This window comes from Ambystoma mexicanum, chromosome 6p (genome assembly GCF_040938575.1).
Source record: "Ambystoma mexicanum isolate Mex_15411 chromosome 6p, UKY_AmexF1_1, whole genome shotgun sequence".
In the NCBI taxonomy this organism is placed as follows: domain Eukaryota; kingdom Metazoa; phylum Chordata; class Amphibia; order Caudata; family Ambystomatidae; genus Ambystoma; species Ambystoma mexicanum.
In genome coordinates this window covers 1,154,731,141-1,154,754,088 of record NC_090935.1, presented here as the reverse complement: position 1 = coordinate 1,154,754,088, position 22,948 = coordinate 1,154,731,141, and the positions used below count along the sequence as shown (strand labels likewise).

General features: G+C 45.3%; 1 protein-coding gene across 7 annotated transcripts in view; it reads right to left on the bottom strand.

The window, feature by feature from the left end:
* Positions 1 to 22,948, bottom strand: part of LOC138510254 (tight junction protein ZO-2-like) — a 1,104,514-nt gene that overhangs the window by 17,357 nt on the left and 1,064,209 nt on the right. For all 7 annotated transcript variants that reach the window (XM_069625778.1, XM_069625777.1, XM_069625773.1 and 4 more), the window contains one exon: positions 10,350 to 10,435. In XM_069625778.1, the coding sequence (XP_069481879.1) occupies positions 10,350 to 10,435 (86 nt within the window). The remainder of the gene's footprint in view (positions 1 to 10,349; positions 10,436 to 22,948) is intronic.

Genomic DNA, 22,948 nt, shown 5'->3' with positions numbered 1-22,948 from the left:
TATCGTTGGCATATCCTGAATCTGGCAGGCTTGCCGGCCCTCCTCCGAAGGCCCACTCCTAAGGCCCCTGTCCGCTACCAGAACGCGTTGCAGCGTAACTTTTGTGAGTATGTGTATACTTTGCTCCCCCTTGTTCTATAGATGTATCTTTCTGCATTCAACATCCTGCGTAGTAGCCACCCTGCAACATGGGGTAGGTTCTGCTCTGGTTGCCACCTGATTGACTTTGCTGCCTACAAGAGGCAAGTCTTTTTCCTAGCTTGTACAATTGGCACCTATTATGACCTTAACACATACACCTGATGTAGCTCCTAGGAACTAGAGGCGAGTTCTTTTCCTTTACTTGTATCCACTGTACCAATCACGTCTCGTACATGTATTTTGATGCAGCGCCACACATCAAGAGGCGAGCTCTTCTAGTACATATTCACTGTACTAATCATGTTGCATATATGTATTTTGATGCAGTTCCCCGCAACAAGAGGCAAGGTCTTCCAAGAACGTATATTCTGCACTTTTCAGGGGTTATCTATGCGTGGTTGTAACTATTGTAATTTGTTGTTTGCTAGCACTTACTGTAACAGAATTCTTAAGTTAAAACGCCTAGATGCCTCTGGGCTTTGTGCGTTATATAAATGAAAAAATAAAATAAAAAAATAAAATACATCTGCCGCCGCTGCAATCAGTTAAGTGCAGAGGGCGGTGGGAGGGAAGGAAAAAAAGGAAGGGACGTGGGAGTGGGGGGGGGGGCGTTGGGGGAGGAGATGGCAAGTGGTGGAAACAGCCATCAGGCAGCTTGGAATGCGGGCTTACATCGGGAGATTCAGTACGTTACTTGCCTCCTGTCACACTCACCTGTGTCTCTGCAGGAGCGATGGATGAGCCTCCCTTGACCCCTGAGTTCTCACTTACCCTGCTTTCACCTGGAGGGATTCCTTGATCTTTAGTAAGGTGTGCACTCCATCCTGCATTCACAGGGGCGCGATTCGCTCATATGGATGATGCCAATGTCTGTTGGCTGAGTTCAGATGCCACACGCTGTTATATGCCTTCACAGCGAGGCCGAGTGTTCAAGGCGCCGGTTTCTTCACTGCCTAGAAAGTCTTTTCCAAGTGAAAGTTGCGTGGAGACTGTTTCGTGTCCTGAATTGTTCGTATTGTCTTTGTTTGCCAAGGTATTTTGTGGGTGAGTAGCGCTGCATGCTGGAGTCAGCTGCTGGTAGGTAAGTGCAGCGCCTTAAATTCTAGCGCGCCTGGTAATGTCTCTCCTTTTTCTTCCCTTGCAGGAGTGGATTACGTGATATCAGCGCCTCGAGTCCGGGTTCAGCGCTACCGAAGACTTGGTGGTCTGGTAAGTTAGCACAGAGATATTGGTAGGTATATACTGCGGTATTAGGACGAGCGCAATGACTAATGTCTCCTCATTCTTTTGCAGGGGGTTTGTGCACTCGCACAACTGACCTGGATACCAGTGTGGTGGGAAGATTCGGTGAATATGTGCAGTGTTTTTGCAGTGCGCGCACTGACGCTGTTGTTCTTTGTTCTTACAGGTGCTGGAGTCCCCTCTTGACCGGAGATGGCCACGGCGTGGAGAAAACACGGAGTACCTGTAAGCTGAAGCAGAAGGATCCAAAGCAGGTAAACAGAAGTAGGATGTTCCAGAGCAGCTAAGCTGAAGCAGGATGATCCGGAGCAGGTAAGCTGAAGCAGGATGATCCAGAGCATTTCAAGTGTGTTGCTGATGCAGCTCACAGTAAGCAACACGAAGCACTGGAAGAAACTTGGGTGTGGCTTATATAGCCAGCCACACCCAAACACTAGAGAGGTCATGGATTGTCATGCACCTCCTGTTTGGCAACCGGAAGTGGTAACCAGGAAGTTACTACAAACACCAGGAAGGAAATAAAGGATGGATCTGCTATGGGTTCTTTGTGTGCCTATGCCAGGCCTGCCAAACCAGCTTGCCCCAACTATTTGCCTGATACGCATGACACCTCCTGACTGGCTGCCTCCCCCGTGCCAATGCTAATTTTAATTATGAACATTAGGGACATCTTGTTGACTATGACCATCACCTGGGCACAGTCTCCGACTGCCTGCTATCAACACTGCCTTATATGCAATTCCTGATATAATTAATAGCACACCATCATCTGTAGTTGCATATCTCCCATAGACCATATCCAGATCCACCCCTGGCTCAGTAGGACAGAATAGCGTTTGCAACGTCCTAAGTTACATTAGCAACTGGATGAAAGAGTGCAGTCTATTCCTCAATAGCCCCAAAAACTGGGATCCCCTTTGGTCAGAGCCTCATTAGAGAACAATCTCCCCAACTTCCATGGCCCCAGTAATTGGATACAATGCAGTAACACAGGCCCAACCCTCAAATCCCCAAGCTCCAGTAATTGCATACAATGGTTTATCATAAGCCCCAGCAAAGAAAGAATGAAATCTTGGTGCCTGAATTTAACAGGATATCTCCTTCTCTCAATAGATCCCAAGTGTCAGGAAAAGCACAAACTATCAAGTCATAAGATTGACAATGGTTCCTAAGTTCCTACAGGTGAACCAGGTTCCATGGCTAATGGATCTAATCTGGCTGCATTATCACAAGATAAACTATGCTCAGACTCTTTAGAAATATTCAGAAGTATACACTATCAAGTACCTGACTCTGTAGGAGTATAAAGGAATCAGCCTGTTTACCACAGCGCTGAAAGGGATCTACTAGCTCTGAATGTTATGAAAAACTCAAGATTTCATTTGTTGACTTGAATGCATTTAGGGAGAATACCACCTGCCAGCAGACACTATCCCCCCACTACTCCAGCTACAATTTAAATTCATGCAAATCACACCTGCTCATCCAAATGAGATTGAATTGCAAGGAACATTGGTATCGGGCCATGGGGCCCCAAAATTACAAGCCCACTACCCTGACTGTTCTGCCCCCGAGGGGCATTCCCAGTTGAGTGTCCTTTAAGAGATCCCTCAAAGCTACCCTTTAAACATATTCATACACCACTGCCTGTGTTCAAGTGGCTAGAATTGGAAAGAACAGACACCAATCAAAATGAGAAAAAGGTTTCTCCTGGAGTGACCCTTGTACTGCTAATGTGCAGTGCCCCATCTTCAGGCTCATAGCATGCCCTTACTGCAGACAAAATCACTAACATTATATGAACAGAAAAAAACAGTAGCAGGGCACCCAGTACACATGTATGTGGTCAGTGACCACCAACACACAAGTCCCTTTTTTCTGTATCATACTGGAGGACACCGACAGGTATTAGCCAGTGGTTTTGTCTGCCGGATTGGGACTAGCAGTAGGAAACCGGACTACAAGTAAAATAATCTTTCTGAGTAACATCTAGTGCACATGCCTTCCAATATTTCTCTGGACTCATAAAAAAGGGCAGCATTTTTGGTGGGCTTGACCAATATCATGTTATGATGGAGTAAACATCCTTGGAGTGCACTAACGAAATGCTTGAGGGGCAGCCCATGTGGCAGCCATAAGCACATCATCCAAATAAATGTGTCTTGGGAGGATAGCTCAGGGGCAACGTGCTTGCCTTGGAAGCAGGACGACACGGAGCACCACAGGTTCGATCCCAGGGTCTGCGCTTAGAAAACTCTGGGTATTAAGCACGTTATAAATAACCTATCATATATCATATCATAGATCATGGAACTGGTGACCTACAGAAGCTAGACTGGACCTTGCAGCTCCAAACTTTGTTGTGGTCTCTATAGATGACCAGTTTATGAAATGCTACTCTGGTGTTAAGATAGTAAAGTTGCTGGATATAATCTGGACAAAGCCTCCCATCATGTCCTTCCATCTCCTTGGTCCCTGGCCAAGATAGGGACCTGTCCATTTGGGCCTAAGCAAGGCTGATGCTGGAGAGTGCTTTCAGTCTCTCAACTTCTCAGGACAGAAGAAGCAGAACAGACTACGCATATCCCTGTAGTCGGCATGACAGGCAAACCGGGGTGATTCTGGAATCCACCGAGTTAAATAACGAGCTCTCTTGCATGAACAGAGTCAGGGCATTTCAACATTTTCCTGCAGCAAATGACAGAAGTATTAGTACCCACCCCACCTTCTGCAACCCCCATCAGTTCAATGTATTTCTCCCTTACATATTATTCAATATGAGCACTCTGGAAAACAATTTGCACCGCCAGGAAAGGGTAAAGTTGTGTGTGATTAATTCTAGGAATAAATTAAATCTTGAGTTTCCTTTCGTGGAGTGTGTCTGAGCTCTGCTCGCTATATGTTCACAAAGATGTTGGCTTCACTGGCTGCTGCACTTTGTGCCGGGCCGTTCATACATCATTCCTTAGTGTAGTTTTTGAATCCCCCATTACCCTCACAGGAATTTGATGGCCTTCAACTTGTGGTAACTCTTTATTAGCTAAGCCTGCCAACAACTCAAAGGTTCACTCAACTTCATCCCAGTGCCTCCCCTTCATCATGGCGATCATGCACTCTAGCATGGGACAGACTTCTCTGGAGAGAGTTCTGGAATTTAAGCAGGTGCTCACAGCTATTTCAGAGTTTGCCCATGCATCATTGTTGACTCTGTGCTTTGGGCCTTTCTGTAACATTTGAAAATATCGCACCTAGAACCAATCTCTTATTTTGTGCAAATAGAAATCTTCGGATGCACAGAACTTAGATGCAGTTTGGCTTTCATTGGAGGTAGGAGTCTAATATTCAACTACCCAGTTTCCATCAGTGTCAACCTCCATAAGGCATTCAACACCAACCATCATTGTTGGGAAAGATCTTCCTTTTGCCGTTTTGTCCTCCACTGTGAAATGTCCTGTTTTTTTTTTGTTACACTGCACCAATCACCTTACAGCGAGGTGTGGTAGGACTACTTTGTATCCCTTTAACTTATTTTGTAACTTTATGGTTACATGAATGATGTGTCCAGGATGGGCTGGTAGCGCAGATATTTTTCTACCGTGTTTTTATTCTTTTTTACATGTATGTGTACTTTTGCATTTCACTGCATAATACCTTTTAGAACACCAGATAGCCTAAACCAGCCGTGGCACAAGATTCTGCGCAGTCCCTTGGACATCTCGTCTTTTTGGCTTTCTTACTGCCCTCTGGAACAGATTTGTCATATATGGTAAGCCCTTTCCCAGGCAAAGTGGCATCCACATCCTAGCCAAAGTGTGTCTGCTGCTGGGCACATGATTGGACAGCCCCTGCCAGTTGCAATTATAAAGATCCTTACTATTGGTGGACTCTGGTAACTCCAGTTCAAATTTGGGGCAAAAAAGGACTCCTGAAGCCATTCATCAGATCGTCTTTGGAGCCAAGACCCTTTCGAAGAGGAGCATCCCACTAAAGGCCCAAAACTCATTGTTGCAGCAATCCAGCAGATTGTTCTTCAACCGTCCCGGCAAAGCCCTGCTTCTTTGATGATCTCCAGAAGGCCTTCATCAGTGCTTCAATACTTGGGCCGGTGCGAACAGCCAGTCAACCCATGCTCAAGGATACAGCCATCGGAAGTGCCAAAGGACCATCCTTTGGATTGACCAGCTCCATCCTGTGCTACCCCTCTCATGTATCACTGTCACAGTTTTAGCCCTGGGACTCTGCAGACCCTAAACATGTGGAACAAGAGGCCTCCCCCTACAGTTGCATCTCTCCAGCCCGAAGAGGGGCCTTGCAGGATCAGCTTTTTTTCCCCCCATGAGGGTATACTTTCACCCTTTGAACGCAGTGGCCATTGCTGTTTTCAACCTACATTGTGTGGTGGGGTCCTCCGAGGTAGTCCATATCATGGTAGTCCTTTCTTCATCATTCCAGGGTCATCCAGTGCCTGGAACAGTCTCGTCAGAGCGCAGAACCGCCAACTAGAATGACATAAATCCAGACGCAGAAAAGGACATCTGCACCAGTGACACCTAGACCGCCTGCAATAGAACCAAGCACAAAGCAAGGAGGCCTAGCGAACTCAGGGGTCTCAGAAGCAGTTTCTGAGAAAAACAGAATACAGGGGGGCGGGATTTGTGGAGTTCTGGTAAAAATTCCCAACCCCAGGCTTCCCCAAAGTTGGTGGGATTGGCAGAGGATCTTCTAAGAACTTTACTTCTTTTGTTCTCAACTTTTAAAATTGCTTACAAACTGCCTGGTGGCTTTGCCAACACTTGTTCAGCCTACTTTAAAGACCTGCTGCAAAGGGTTTAATTGGGTCCTGCAACTTTTAGGGCATGAGGCCCCATTTTGTATATAGTAAGCAGAGGACTTTAAACAAATAGGGCCTTATCTTACAAATGTTTGAATGGCGTTTTTAACTCCTTTGTTTTAACTACACATTCTCAAATTGGTTTAAATGACCTTGCTTTACTATTCTATTCTAACAATTCCGATCCTATTGTGGTAAAAGTAAAGGGTTGGTACTCTGTAGCCAGAGCACCCCAAGATGAATGTACATAAATTGAAAAAGGGTCATTATCCCAAGCGACAATGACCCCCTCCCAAGGTCTGTAAGGCTGTTAGCACATAGTGGTAGTAGCAATATATGTTTTGGGGTTTTGGTTGTGAAATAAAAATGTTACTTTAATAGTGAGTAAAGTAAATAGACAAACTCAGTAAATTAAATGTGATTTTATTTTGTAGTGTTTAAATAAGGTTGTCATAATTTAAGTATTTAAATTGCAAACTTAGTTAAACTGGTGTGCGTTTACCATGCTTTGGGCTTCATGGAAAAGTAAACCGTGTATGTGTAAGAAAGTGACAGCATATTCCCGTATTTGAGCCTTTTCTCGAGTGGTAAACAGTGTTTCTGCGAGAGAAAAAAAAAGGTCCTTCTACAAATGACAGGTCTTGCTGAAAGAAACCTTGGCTGAAAACTGCATTGTGGTTACCCAGTCTGCTTTTGAAGTCAGAATGCAGTAAGTAGCAGTAGGTATTGACTGCACTCTGAACATTCTGATTGGTTAAGAGGTCAATAACTATTCTACATGTGCTAATAAGTGTATATTTTGTGATTTACATACCTGTGATTTTTTATTGATTAGAGTTGTCCAAGGCCTAAATAAACATAACTGTTTTTATACATTCTGCCTAACTTGTATTATTCAAAGCGTTCTATGTGTGATTAACCAAACACTTCAACACCCGTTGCAGATCTTGCAGAGCGTGTGCCCACGGAAGGAATTTGTAGCTTGTACTTTGCACAACATGCCTTACAGATGTGGCCGAGTGAATCCTTCTTGTGGTGTATATAATGTGCATGATTCATGGAGCCCGACTAGCGTTCTCTATACTTGGCTTTAGGTCTACTACCTACGTGATCGGAATTTCCATCTGAAAGGTCAGTGATTTATCTGTGCTATTTTTTTTCTTAAAAGTAACATTGTTACGGAAGGAAAGACTAGTGAGTGACGATTTATATATTTTGGGATTTCAGATGCAATGCTTATGAATTTCAGAAATTAGCAGTTTAACAGCCTTGATAAAGGATGTTTGATCCGAAACGCGTCAGCAATTTTTAAGTGCCAGCAATCTGCATCATTCACAATTGGGCACTTAGTGTTAAAACTGCTTGTCGTTTGAAGAGGTTGGCTTTAAATGGATTTCTTATTGTTTGTCTGCTCAATGAAGCGTTCATTATTCGCTGAAAGTCTCCTTTTGGCTTCAAATTGTTTGTACAACACAAATCAAATGTAAAATGTTTGTTTGGAAATTTATTTTCCGGCTAAATTAATGACATGTGTGTGACATTTGAAAACCCAATGATTAAGATATGTTTTTTTCAATATAGTAAAGTTTTGCTACATTTACTATTGTAAATTAAGTCAGTTACTTATGGAATGATTGACCCCCCCTGTTCACAACAGACCTAATCTGGGGTTGCTGGGAGATCTCAGCACAAGCCGAACCATGCAGAGATCAGACCTCAAGTCTCTAGCAAGGTGAGACAGGGAGGGGCTTACTATAGAGAAAACATCAGGATTCTTAGGATGCCCTCTCCATGCAAATCTATAAATAATTAGCAATATTACATCCGAATTATGTGCCCACGTGTCTGTTGTAGAATCAAATGCCAGAGAATCCAAAACAGAAAGATTCCGCTGAGTTTTATAGCAAGAGACAACTAACTTTTCCCATAACGCAGCTATGTGTCTACTGAAAACCTTAAACCCAAACATATTTCACTTTAGTGGATTGTAGGACTTTCCTCACGTGACAAAACATGTATTGTTCAATTTCAAAAATTCATAAAGGACACAGTCAAGCGTATACAAGAATTAAATGTAATCTGCTTCTTATTGGGGGAGTATCAGTCTTAGGGTAGCACTGAAAAGGAGCTACAAACAAAGAGGGGATTGGGGGGGAATTCATCCTGCCAGCATGGAAAGCCCGATTCCCCCAGCCACTTCTACACAGGTAGTCCCCCCACTTACGTGATATTTGTAGAAGGGGCTCCCAAACCGTAGTGCATACATGCACTACTGACCCAAATAGATTTGCCGGGAGCAGGAGGGAAGTCAGTTATTATTCTGCCTTTTGGTCCTGAAGTAACAACAATTTAAGAGGCTCTCATGGCTGCCGTCAAGTGTATGGCTTGTACTAGGCATGAAAGTAATGTGCTAAAACAAAACTCCCAGTGTACCCGGATTGAAGCTGGAAGTGGACAAAGCCCCCATCTACCATCACCTGACTCTGGGAGGAGGTGGAAAATAGAAAATAATACATCTTTTGGATGATGTCTGCGTTAAAAACACCTGTTTCTCCTCAATCCAGCAAACTGAGGGAAGAAACAGTATGGGCCTCTGGCCGCATGATAAAACACAAAGCAAAGGGCTCTGTTGACTTTCCCACCACCTTTCCAAACACTGTTTGTTGTGGGACTATCAATAAGGTTTCTGCCCTTGATGTGGTAGAGACACTGCAACCCTTCAGGTGGTGGAAGAGCTTTGCACATGCTGGATTCTTGTGGGTCTGGCATGCACATTTTTTGGGATCTCCCAACTGCATTTAACAAGGTTGACCATGGGGTTCTGATGAAAATGTTGTCCTTCAAAAGTACAGCTGCTTCCTCATATAATCACACACAGTTTGTGTAGGTGGGGTCGGTCTTGCCAGATCCCTTGCCAATGCGGTTTTGGTGTTTCCGCCCCAAAGATCACTCTCGCCTCCCATATAGTTCAACATCTATTTGGAACAGCTGGCAGATCTAATTGGTAATTTAAGTTTTAAGGTACACCAGTAAGCCAATAACTAGATTTATTTGAGTGCGCCATCCACAGCAGACATTTATAGTGTGCTGGAACATCTCTGTGCCATGGATTAGCAGATGTGTTTTTCCTTCAAACTCCTTCTAAAAATGAGTTTCTTTTGATCTCTCATCCTTTTTTTTCTGTTGCACATTTGCGACTCATTCAGTATTACACGAACCCTGGTATTCTCTGTGAAATACCGGGGCTTTACTCTGGACTCCAATCTAAACTTTAAAAGTCATGTTTCCCGTTTGTCCCAGTCCTGTTTTTTTCATCTACTTCCCTGGAAGATTATGTCACAGACTCCCAATACATTTGAAAGCATTGTTCAAGCTCTGCTGCATCAGTTTCAAAGCCAAGATTCAAGGGCGACTGGCCCATCCATCTGCTAAATTAGTCAAAGCTTACTCTGAATTTTAACAATCTTAGACGGTTCATTCACAGTCTTAAGCATGCTCACTATTCTGCTCAGGCTTTCCCCATGCGTTTGGAACGCCTTCCCGCCTGCGTCTGTCTGCATCCTACATTGTTGGTATTTCCTAATCTCTTTGGATACCTTTAAAATTAACTACTCTTTATGAATTAGTTAAAAGAGAAAAAAACATGGACACAGCCTTAAGCATATTAACAATAAAAAACGACTAACAGTGACCATTTGGTTATGGCTGAACCAGCATTTCCCTGTGTGTAATCTGATGTGCTGCTTTTTTATATTCACCTTTATTCACCTTTATTTTGGCATTTTATATGCCCACCATACAATAAAATATATGTTCTTTTTTGATGAGGCAATCAGAGGCGTTGCTAGTCCCGGGTCTTTTAGTTGTAGCCCCGGATAGAAGCTCAGGAGCTACAACAAAAAGGGTAGCTAGCCCCGAGTCTCGACAGTCCTGACATTATGTAGCCCTGGATCCTTTCCAGACCTAGCAACACCGCTGGAGGCAATGTACCTAATAATTCTCAAGTCTGTTTTCTATCAGTAAAGAAGTGTCTGATGAAAAACACACATTTTGATTGATTCCTAACTTGCTTTAATACTTCCCCCGCAGAATGTAGGACTAGTGTTTTAAAGTGTTACACAGCAGAATGTCCTACCTTGCCGGCTGTTGCCAAGATTGCTCTGGCTTCTGCGCTTTGATTGGGACAGCATAGATATCAGGATGTTTCTGTGCCAATTCCAGCTGTGGAGAGAAAATAAAAATTTTAAACATTGGAATGGATTTCGTTAGTTAGAAACTAATAATTTGGTAATATACAGCATTGTGTCATGTATGATAACCAAAGCAACTTAAGTTCCCCAACACTTCCCAGTCTACTGTCACGGCCCATCACGTTACGTTATGTTACCAACTCCCAGGAACTAATAATCAAGCATAAAGAATTTTAAGGTGGGGACAGAACAGCCATAATAGAACTCAAATGAATACATTAGGAAGAAACGGGAGAACCATTTGCTTTCAAGGCAAAAGTTAACAAGCCAACATGGATGTCCTAATGATATATTCCTGATATGGGTAGGTCTCTTACGACGACTTAAAACGCATCAGGAAGCTTAAGGAGCTACTCTTTTGAAGCAAAAATTAAGCTTAACGTCTTCCCTCTACCTTTCGTTTTCACTGCAGTGTGACACGCCGACCAGTCTTACAGGAGGTACCGACATGTTGGCAGACTGTTTTGCCTATGGGCCAGCAATTATCTTCTTTGGAGGAGTTTTGGTATTATAGTGTATGCACCAGTGGAGTCCCAGTTCTGCATCATGTTCTCCAAGGAATACAAACATTGCATGACCATAGCCAATGTTCTACACAGTGTGTTGAAGCGAAACAGTTCCATACTACATCTGCCACTACAACCGAGGTATTACACAGGCAACTTGTGAGCTCATAAATGATGCACAGAAGCTTGGATTATACACATTTTTACTCATGTAAAAATAGCCCATTAGGAAAGGAAATTGCTTTAACTCCCTAAAATGTCTTTTGACTCCTAACAAGGGAGTTAAATACTGCCACTTCAAAACCATTTATGGAGCACTCACTGGATCATTAGGAAAAGCAGACTGGGCTCGGGCCCCTTCAGACACATGCCTACCAGGCATATGTTACTAACCCTGCCCTGAGAACCACCAGCCTTCCAGAGATTCCAGCTGGTTGGGAAATGTAATGTCCTCTCTGGAGGTGTGCTCTAGTGGCTAAACTGGTGGGTACATCGGTTTACTTTCCTGCATGCAAGTTTCTTGATCAGTTAACATTCGGAGCACTTAGAAAGCAACTGCCAAAATGGGAGTATAAGAAATAAGATTGACCATAAAAGCAGAGAATAAAAAAATAACACAAATAATTAACCTACAGCTGCTTCATGTGTTCCATTTTGGTGTACATGTTGTGCCTCATCCATACTTGCATGGCTTGGTTTTGAATTCTTCCACACTGATAGTAAAGATTGGGTGAACTTAAGTCACCGTTTGTGTACCATTAACTATTCATCAGGTACTGACTATTTTGTACTCCTTTCTGGGGTATGCTCTAGATTTAAGGGGAATCATTGTGAAAAACCTACACATTGTTGGACTAAGATAGTGCCTCTGTGGTTTGTGTTTTTAGCTAACAAAATATACAGCACTTCGATAGAACACGAAGGAATATATCAACATGCTTTATTGCTCAGCCCCTGAGGAATGTCCTGTATTATGTTACCTCCTAAGGACAGAAACATGTTGGGCTACGTTTTGTACATAGATTCATACAAATTTGTTTGATTTAAAATGTGTATGATTTTCCAGGAATACTGTTTTGATTATTATTTTGTCTTGGACAAGGGATGAATGTTATTACTATTTTTTCACACAAGTGCCTGTGATGTTATGATTTTACCATAAACGTTTTTTATGAAATTGTTAAAGTAAACTTTGTAATACCAGAGAGTGTACTTATCCATTGTTGAAATACTTTGGATGTTATATCGCAGATCTTTAATGTTGGTCCAGAAACTAGAGACGCGACCTTCCTTTAACATACTTTAAATGTGCCTCATAAAAGGCCAAGTTCCTTTTTCTGCATTTCAATTTAAACACGTGTTTGGCATGCTGGTATCATGCAAAACACGCAAAGTTACGATTTTGGATTTACCCACTGACAAGTTGCCAACATGGTACACAGGACTACCTCCTTGTACCCCTGTCCTATTAACCAAGTTCCCACGCACTAAACGCAAACAAAAGTAACATTTAAAAAACAGGCATTGACCTATGCATCTAAATTGAACTTCTGTGTTCAGTTGTTTCAATCGGCACAGAATGTTCTTTTTAGAGGCAAAACAAATCACCAAATAAAATACCCATTTTGGGGGTGGGCTGAGCTTATGTACATTTTATTAATGTTTTCCTGGAGATGCGCAATAGTTTGAGGATGACGAGGCTTTATAACAGAACCTTTGGGCACTTTGAACCCAAGGATAAAGCCATAAATATGTCCCCAACAGGCAAAACTGTCCATAGTTTAGTTTCATTTGTTTATACCGCGCATCGAACCCTGAGGTAACTGGGCGCCAGAGACTTATAACATGTTCAATAGGTTACAGACATATTCATCGTAAACAGGGACACGGTAAACAGTAAATGGCAGGAAAAAACATACTAAGTACGAGTGACCCGGGTAACATGGTGGTCACCGGATGATACATAATGAGGTGAAGTACAACGAGAGATATATAAAGGATGAGTTAAACAGATGTTAAGCGGTTCTGTTGGCCAGCCAGGTCTTAATATTGGCTCTGAAGGTCCAGAATGAGGGTTCCGTTCTGAAGTTGAGGGGTAAAGCGTTCCATAGTTTGGCAGCTAGGACCGGGAAGCTAGAACCACCCGCTTTTTTTAAAGTTGATTTGGGAATGGAGAGGCAATGCGAGTATAAGGATCTGGTTGGTCTATCTCAGGGGTCCCCAACCTTTTGTGTGCAATGAGCAAAATTGGCATATCAAATTAAATGGTGAGCAACATCAATTTTTCGACGGAACATATCGGCGCACAGTTGGCGGACAAATTGTTTGCAACACAAATTAGAAATGTAACAAAGTTAAAACTGTGTATAGAACATTTAATTTGCAGTACTTAATAGTTATCTAGACCACATGTTATTCTAGTCAAGGAAATGTGGAAGGCCTTTAACTTCATTTGACGTTTAGTGATTTACAAGAAATGTTGAGGAGATTGAGTGGTCAGTAGTACATTTTTAGACATATAGGACCAGTTCAGCTGTTCAAAAATAGAGTAGGAGTAAGTAAACATTACCAGGGGTTTCAGGTTCCTGAGCAAAATATTAGTGCAAATGTATGGACAGTAAAAAGGGCCACAAACGGGGCACTGATTTTTCAGGTCTACTGAGATTCTGCCTAGGAATTTATGGGATCTTTAATGGCAAATGGTGCATTCCTAAGCATACGAGATCAGCAATACTGTTCCACAGTCATTGATGACTGTATTGTGAATGTTTTTTTTCTTCAGGAATGTTATGAAATGTTACATTTCTTATTGAACAAAGAGTAAACACAATCCTCTGGAGTTCATTTTCCAATGGCCAGGGTAGGCACCACGAAGAAGATATCTGACAGCCAGAGCGGCTGGTTGGCGATGCCTACACTCGAAAAGGAGGCATTGGAAAGAATTACTAATTCACAAGAAATAAAGATATTCTCTTAAAACTGTTGTACAGTTCAGAGGCCACAAAGGAAAGTGTGAGTTTGTTTGAGTCTTTAGGAGAAACTATCCATTACAGAGCTATTGGCAAACCATGCCCCCAAGTTCAGGAGCTCCAGGTTATAGAAAGGGATGCACCATGGTTCGATGCAGAATGTAGAATCTCAAAAAGAAAACTGAACCATGATTTAATGAGGTGTGTGTACACTGCTGGTCAGATTTATAGTTTCAAAATGGCATAAAAAATTGCCTTAAGTTAACAATAACTTAATTGGATTGGAATACAGGGAAAATTAATTATGAAAAATGTGGGCATGCATTTACCGTATCTGCCCATTAACCGTGTGCCAGATGGGCACAGTATCAAACGATTACCATTTTTCCACTAGGACACTATGCAATATAAATACAGGTGACACCAAAATGAATGTTGTCGATAAATATGGTGGCATCAAACACAAACCTCACTTGTACAGTAAGTGTGCATGCACATTATTTAATAAAGGAAAGTTGGGTATGCATCCCACCTCCTTGTCCACTATGCTCATACTAGCTGTACCAAGGAACGGAATAGGCCAATTTTCTCCATGACACAAACATGGTTCAAATAATGTACTCATTAATACATTTATCAGCTGGGCAAAGTAACTGGAGATGACAGGGTTTTAGCAATGAAACTACCATAACTAGTAAGGACATTTACTGTAAAATTATGTGCATGGTGGCACCAAACACAAATCTTGCATGTATAAAAAAAAGCCAGCTGGAAACACAGCGGCTCATTGGCCAACATTCTTGCACAGTCCAGGACTCTGTACTGACTACAGTGCTACTGAGGTCTCATCCATTCAGCACCTCCTTCTAGTCCTCCACACAATGGCCCAGAGCAACTGGCGAGCAACAATTTAGGGTGCCGCGAGCAACATGTTGCTCCCGAGCTACACGTTGGGGATCCCTGGTCTATCTGATTGGCGTTTGTTAAATTTAACAGCCAAGTACTTGGGCGCTGTGTTCGATAGACACTTAGGGGTGATGACAAGGGATCTGAGGGTTATTCTGTCTCGTACTGGGAGCCAATGGGCGTTCTGGCTGAAGCTAGAGATGTGGGAAGAACGAGGAATGCTCAATGCTGCTCTTAAGGCATTGCTCTGAAGAACCTGAAGTTTGTTCAAGTTACGCGCAGAGGTGCCTAGGAATAGGGTGTTGCAGTAGTCCATTTTGGATAGCACTAATACTCTAGCTAAGGTGATGCAGCTTCTGGGCGAGAGGAAAGGCTTGCAAGCTTTGATCAGCTTATTTGTGTAGGCTGTAGACTATGCAGTGGCGTTTACTTGCTTTTTTAGCGAGAGGGTAGAGTCCAAATATACCCCTAAGGTTTTAATTTCTTTGGCCACTTTGATTAGGGTTCCATCAATGATGATGGATGCATAATGTGGGTCTAATTTGTTTAGTCGTTGGGGCCGATGAGCAGTAGCTCAGTTTTCTCTTTAGCTGTTGTCTGCCATCCATGCCTGGATCTGATAGTGTGATGAGAACTTGGGTATTATCAGCATAATTTGTGTATGTGACACCCAAGTTGTCAAGGCGGTCAAACAGGAGCTTCGGAAATATATTGTATAGGGTTGGCGATATGCATGATCCTTGCGGGACGCTGCAGTAGATCGGGATAAGGTCAGCTGATGCCAAGGGTGAGAAGACCCTAGTAGTGCGATTTGCAAGGAAGGATTGTACTCAAGTGGTGGCTTTGCTAGAGAAGGCAGCTGCTGACGCTAAGTGTTCGGTGAGGATTCAGTGGTCAACAAGGTCGAACGCTGCCGAGAGGTCAAGCAGCAGGAGTATGGCTAGCTTGCCATTATCCTTCGCCTCATCCATCTAGATTTTAAGGTCCAGGAGGGCCGTTTCAGTTCCGTGCCTTGGCCAAAAGCCTGATTGCCTGAGGCCCAGTAAGTTTTTGTCCTCCAGAGGTTTCTGAATTTGTAGATAGGCTATTCAATCTAGGATCTTAAGGATGTAGGGCACCGTGGTGATGGGCCTGTAGTTCGAGGGACTGTTGGGGTCTAGATTGTTATTTTTTTGTAAATTTTTTTTTAAGAGGGGCATAACCCACCCCTCTTTAAGGCTATTAGGTACGGAGTTAGTTTTGAAGGAGGAGCTGATTATGGCTGTTATGAAAGGGGCCAGGTCGTTAGCGCCTTCCTGAATGATTGTGACTGGGCATAAATCCCCTTGACAACTGGACGGTTTGAGGCCTTTGATATTTTCAACTTCTATAGCTGTGAGGGAAGGACAAGGGTAGGCAAGTAGGGGTTTTGTGTGGTGGGGGTGCAGAGGTATTGGTGTTTTTTGCCAGGGTATTCTTTTTCTGCTCAATTCTGTATTGGAGCAAGGCAATTTTGTCTGCCAGAGCTTTTTGAATTTTTTGCGCACCAATCTGCGTCTTTCACATAGGATTCGACTGGTGTGGAGGGTAATTCAAGTTCCCTAAGGATAGTGAAAAGCCCTTTTGTTTTGGATTTGCCATTGACTATTCTATTGTCATAGGTTTCTTTTTTCACTGTGAGGATGGCTCTTTTGCAAGTGGAGGCTGCTGCAGCGAAGAGCGCTTTGTTAGTGCGGTTGGGTGTTTTTCTCCAAATGGATTCAGCCATTCTTTTGGGGTTCCTAAGGATTTTCAGTTCAGGGGTCAACCATTTGTTGAGGTGAGCTACTTGTTCAGCTTGGGTAAGTTTAATGGGCGCGATGCTATCTACTGCTGTCTCGAGAGTTTTGTTGTAGAGGTCAATGGGTTTATTTGCATCTAAGTCTATGTAGTTTGCAGGGACGGTGATATTATGGATGAGAGAGCGTAGGCTTTGCAACGTTATGTTACGGTTGTTCCTGGCAAGTGTTTGTGGGGCTGTAGTTGGTGGGGTTTTGGTTGGAGTATTCCCTTGGATGGAGAAGGAGATGATGTGGTGGACGGACCAAGCAGTAGGTTTGTTTTGGAGGATGATGGTATCACAATTGTGGTCCTTCAGCCAATCCAGAGTTCTGCCTTTATCATGCGTCGGAGCTGTGACTCGGTGGTTGAAGCCAAGCTGGGTGATTGTGTTTTCCAGAGATAAGGTATTTGAGTCATTAGGGTCGCCAAGGCCTATGTTAAAGTCGCCAAGCAGGATGATTTGAGATGCTGGTTTGGTGTTGTTAGTTAGGAGGTCAGAAATGTCTTCCTCGAAGGAGGAGATATGACCTGGAGGTCTGTACATAAGGTGCATAAGGATTGTTTTGGTTGCAGAGAGTGGGATCTTAGCTGATAGAAGTTCACAGGATGTGAGGTTGGCAGGCGTGGTGGCTCTAAGGCCTAAGGAGGTTTTGGCTATGAACGTTACTCTGCCTCCTTTACCTGTGGCTCTATCTTTCCTTGTTCTAGAGTAGCCGTCTGGTATGGCTAATGATAGTGCCGGTCCTACTGCCTGATGCAGCCAAGTTTCTTTTAATGTCCAGGAAGTGTAAGTCGTTGGATGAGATGAGGTCTGCAATGTCGAGCGCATGGGCGACTAAGGACCGGGAGTTGATAAGAGCGCCTCTGATTGTAGGACGTTCCGCCATGCAGTGAGTTAATTGTAAGGTTTTGTCTGTAATGGGGATAAGGCTAGCTGAGGACAAGGTTGGAAGTGAGGGTTGGTAGTCTTTTCTCGTGGTAGACCTACAGAGAGGGAGTCAGAAGCCGAGTCTCAAGTTTCTGTCCTTCACTGGGCATGGGGTCCAAGGTGTAGGAGGTGAGGCAAATGGGCTAATCCATTCTGTAGGGCTAAAATGAGAACTGGTGGTGAGAGCCTGTTTAAGGTTATTATGAGCCACGGTAGACACATGTGTCAGTGGTAGTTGTGGTAGCCGTGATATTAGTAGACTAGGGAGGAAGTAGGATGGAGTAATTTAATTAAATAGTGGTAGGATGGTTGCCATTGTTAGTGTGGTTCTGCAGAAGGCTGCCATGAAAGCAAGGTATAGTGTGTTAGTTCACGTAGGCCCATAGGGAGCTGCAAAGTATAAATTGATTTGGGCCCATACAGGGGGGCCAATACCAGAACTGCAACAGACTAGCGATTTGTATTCTGAAGCTCCAGAACAGCAAGAGAGCTCAGAGGCTTGTATTACTTTTTTTAACGAAACCTTATAGGCCATTTTAAACTTGGAGAGACAGGCTGGTTTCCATCGTGTGCAAGTCTTTCGTGACAATTGAGCGGAAAACATTCTTGGTAACTCACTGATCTGGGATAGGGAGAGCAGTATGGTCTTTTTTTTAGGACCATTAAGTACAGTACCACACTGTTACCCGGATGAGTATTGAAAATCTTCAGTACCATTTTTATAAAGCAACATGAGCTTCTCTTACCATGTGCGCCAGTAGAATCAAGTAAAAAGTATGCTCCTAAAATGCCACAGCACACAGGTAGAGTAATGCTCTTGATTGCAACATTTAAAAGTGTCTCATAACCAGAACTAATAAAGTAAGAACCATCCTGTCCATGGTTTCTCTTAGCATAGATGCCTATTGGAGTATGATAACGCTAGATTTCAATAAAGCCCTGGCAGCATGAACCATAAAAGACTACAGATTTGATTGGTTAGACATTAAAGAGAATGTTATATACTCTTTGCCACACGCAAGCAGTGCATTACTTCGCTTCTCACAGATTTGAAGCACTAGTTCTTTGAGTGATTCCATGATTGGCTGAAATGATTCATCAGCCCGGGGGCAAACAAAACAGGTTTTTAGGGAGCTGTCGATCTAATGGACAGATATACACCCAAGCCTTGCCAACACTTTCAAAGATCATCAAGCTGAAGGATAGCTTGCCCCATGTGGTGGAGAAAGAACAGAGGTCAGGGAGGTGCCTGCACCAATCATCTTTGTAGGCCCTGTAACAGACAAGGGTTCCTCCACCACTAGAAGAGATTAATTTGAATGTTGAAACAATTGATCATGACCAAGGGTTAGAGATGTGGCACTTGAGTGAGAAGGAGCAGGAGAGTAAGAGAATTATCCCTACTCGGCAGTGATATATGCATTGTCCCGAAAAACGTATGTGGCCAAAGAAAGCGGGACTAAGACAAAGGACAATGGCTATCCCAATGTCCTAGTTTCTCAGTGAGAGGGATAATATGACAAGGATGTCATTTCATGACAAATATTGCTGTCAATAAAATAATCAAATGGTTAGGTACTGCAGACAGAGGCACCTCTGAAGTCGGAACGTTTTGGCATCAATGTGTTTGTGAAACCACGAACGGCCGTCTGAATATAGGCTTGAAAAAAAACAAAACCCATTCTTAGCAGATCATATGAGACGGACTAAATAAGTTGGCAAACATGACCGTAGTCTTCTCTAAGGGACATTAGGACTAGACAACTACCTTCCTGATGCCAAAAGAAGGAACAAGTTACTTACCTGTAACTGTTGTTCTTAGTATGGGTCTGGCATGGATTCACATGCTCATGAATATTCCCCGTCAGGCTGGGAATCCTCGGTAAAGAAAAAATCAGTTTTGTTTCTGAACTGTCATTCTACGAGTAACCAATCACTGGTCTCTGGGTGATTCTGCCCCCAGCCAACGACTGCCCTCTACCTAAGCCCCTCCTCTGGCAGCCATCTTCACACGGAAAGTGGCAGTAGGACCAAGTGAAGAGCCACAGAGGGGTAGGAGGGAGGGTTCGCATGTGAATCCATGCCAGACCCATGCTGGAGAACAACAGTTACAGGTAAGTAACTTGTTCCTTCTCCAGCATGGGGTCTGGCATGGATTCACATGATCCTGAATATAGGAATGTATAGCAGTACACACATGCACAACCACGGGAGGTGGCAAGGCTCAACATTAAGCATCTCTTACCTCCTCACCAGGGCCACCTTCAGGTGAACAGGTTGCGCAGCACTGCCTGGTCGACTCTGGACTCCTCCCTGGAGTCCCGATCGACGCAGTAGAATCTTGTGAAGGTGTGCATCGACCTCCACGTAGCAGCCCTGCAGATGTCCAGCAGGGGCACACCAGACAGGAATGCCGTGGTAGCAGCGATCGCTCTGGTTGAAGGGGCTCTCGGACGGTCGGGCAGCGGTCGGTTTACCAACCGGTGACAGTGCATGATGGAGCCGGAGAGCCATCTGGAAATGGAAGCCTTCGAGAGAGCCTTCCCTTGATTCACAGGTCCAAAGTTCACAAACAGCTGTGATGTCTTCCGAAAACTCTTTGTGGGGTCCACATATAACTTCAGCGCTCTAGCCACATCCAGCGAGTGCAAAGTCCTCTCGGCCGGAGACAAAGGCGACGGGAAGAAAACTGGTAACACCAAAGGCTCGTTGAGGTGGAAGTCCGACGGCACCTTGGGCATAAAGGAGGGGTGCGTCCTCAGCACCACCCTTGTGTCGTGAAAAGTCAAGTATGGAGGCTTGCAAGATAGGGCCTGGATCTCTCCCACTCGTCGTGCGGAGGTGATGGCCCCAAGGAATGCTGTCTTCCACGACAGGAACTTCAACGGCGCCGAATGCATAGGCTCGAATGGGGCCCCCATGAGCCTGGTCAGCACCGCGTTGAGCTCCCACGCTGGGGCAGGGGCCTTCACCGGCGGGAACGATCAGAATAGTCCCTTCATAAATTCCTCCACTAGGCGATGAAACCACAAGGACACCCGTCCTGTAGTTCTGGTGTATCGGGAAATGGCAGCCAGATGTATCTTGATGGAGGCGTGAGCCAGTCTAGCTTTGGCCAGCGACAGTAGGTACGGCAATACTTGAGGGGCCGTAATCCGTAGAGGGTTAATCTTCTGTGCTCCACTTATGTCCATAGCATTTGAGAGTTGAGGATGCCCTGGCTTTTGCAAGAACCTCTCTGCAGTCAGCCGGGATATCGTATCCTTCAAACTCTAGTGCTGCAGGACCCAAGCCTGCAAGTTCAGCGACTCCGGGTCGTGATGGAGAATGGTGCCTTCTTCTCTGGAGAGAAGATCTGGAGAGAAGATCTGCGTCCGTCGCCAGCTTGATAGGTGGGGACGCTGACAAGTCCAGAAGGTCCGGGAACCAGATCTATCTCGGCCACGCCGGTGCGACGAGGCTCATCGTGCACCTGGACCTCTTGAGCTGGTTGATGAGACGGAGCAGCAACGGCGGGAACGCGTACAGGAACAGGCCGTTCCAAGAGAACGAGAAAGCATCGCCCATGCTCCTCGGTTGTGCGAACCTGCAGGTGAACCTCTGGCACTTGAGTTTGTCGCCGTCGCGAACAGGTTGATCTGGGGTTTGCCCCACCGTTGAAAGAGCCGATCCACCTGTACCTGGCGTAGTTCCCACTCGTGGCACGAGCGCAGCTCCCTGCTGAGTGAGTCGGCAATGGTGTTTTTTATTCCTGCCAGGTGGAAGGGAACCAGAAACATCCCCTGGGCGACGGCCCAGTGCCACAGATCCTGGGCTTCCTTGGATAGGGCTGGGGATCTGGTGCCTCCCTGCTTCTGGATGTAGAACATTGTGGTGGTGTTGTCGGTGAAGATCCTCACCACTTTGTCCTTGAGGGACAGAAGAAATGATTTGAGCGCCCAGAACACGGCTCGTAGCTCCAGGATGTTGATGTGAAGAGACCTCTCCTCCGGGAGCCAGAGGCCTCTTGCGTGGAGATCTCTGCTGTGGGCCTCCCATCCCTCCAGGGAGGGGTCCGTCGTTACCCTCTCCTGATACGCCGGGGCCTGAAAGTCCATGCCTGCCGCGAGGTGCGCCCGGGCACCCCACCATAGAATCGCCCGAAGGACCTCCTCGTCGAACGGGATCCTTTCTTCGAAGCTGCCCGCCGCTTGAATCCAGCGGGCGTCGAGGAACTCTTGTAGCGGACGCATCCAAAGTCTGCAAAGGGGCACAAGGTAGATGCATGAGGACATCATCCCGAGGTGGGACTTGATGGACCTCACTCTGGCCACATCCGTGGATAACAGGCGCTGCACCTTGCCCAAAAGGGCCTTCGTCCTTTCTTCCGATGGAGACGCCAGTCGCTTCACTGTATCGAGCTTCGCTCCCAGAAACAGTGCCACCTTCGACGGGACCAGATGGGATTTGGGGTAGTTTATGGCGAATCCCAGCTCCGTGAGCAGGCGGACGGTCCTCGCTGTGTGTTCGACGGCGAGTTCTTGACCTTGCACGGATTAGCCAGTCGTCCAGGTAGGGGTAGACGTGGATCCCTTGCAGGCGCAGCCGCGCCGCCACAGGTGCGAGGCACTTGGTGAACACCCTGGGTGCCGACTTGTAATCCGAACGGCAGTGCTCTGAATTGGTAGTGACGCCCCTGGACTACGAATCTGAGGAACTTTCTGTGTCCTTTTAGAATGGGGATGTGGAAGTAAGCATCCTCCAGGTCCAGTGACGATAGGAAGTCGCCCTCCTCCAGCTGTCCCAGCACATGCTGGAGGGTGACCATCCTGAATTTCTGTGCCTTGATGTACCTGTTCAACCGACGCAGGTCCAGGATGGGGCGCCAACCGCCTGTCTTCTTTCTGACGAGGAAGTATCTTGAGTATGCTCCGGAGCCCCGGGGCCTCTTGGGGACGAGCTTGATGGCACCCTTCTTTAGCATCGCCCTTACCTCCAACAGCAGTTGAGGGACGTGATTCTCCTTCCTGACCACGGGAGGAATGAGAGAACACTTCTTTTGAAATTCCAGCAAGTGTCTGCGGGCCAGGGTGTCCAGCACCCAACGGTCGGTGGAGATGGACTCCCACACGCTGACGAACTTCGTCAGCCGGCCTACCACCGGGGTGCTTCGGTGGGGGCCGCCGACGCTACAGCCGGTTCAGTCCTGCTTGGAAGAGGCCTTGCCACCTTGGCCTCCTTGCCGACGGCGGCGAGACCCTCCTTGCTTGCTGCGGCCTCTGTAGGCCTCCTGGGACGAGGAGCGGGCCGCCTGGCGGTAAGTAGAAGAGCCGCCGCTGGATCACTTGGAGGCTCCCTGTCTGCCTCCAGAGTTTTCCGAAAGGGCCGCCGTTGCT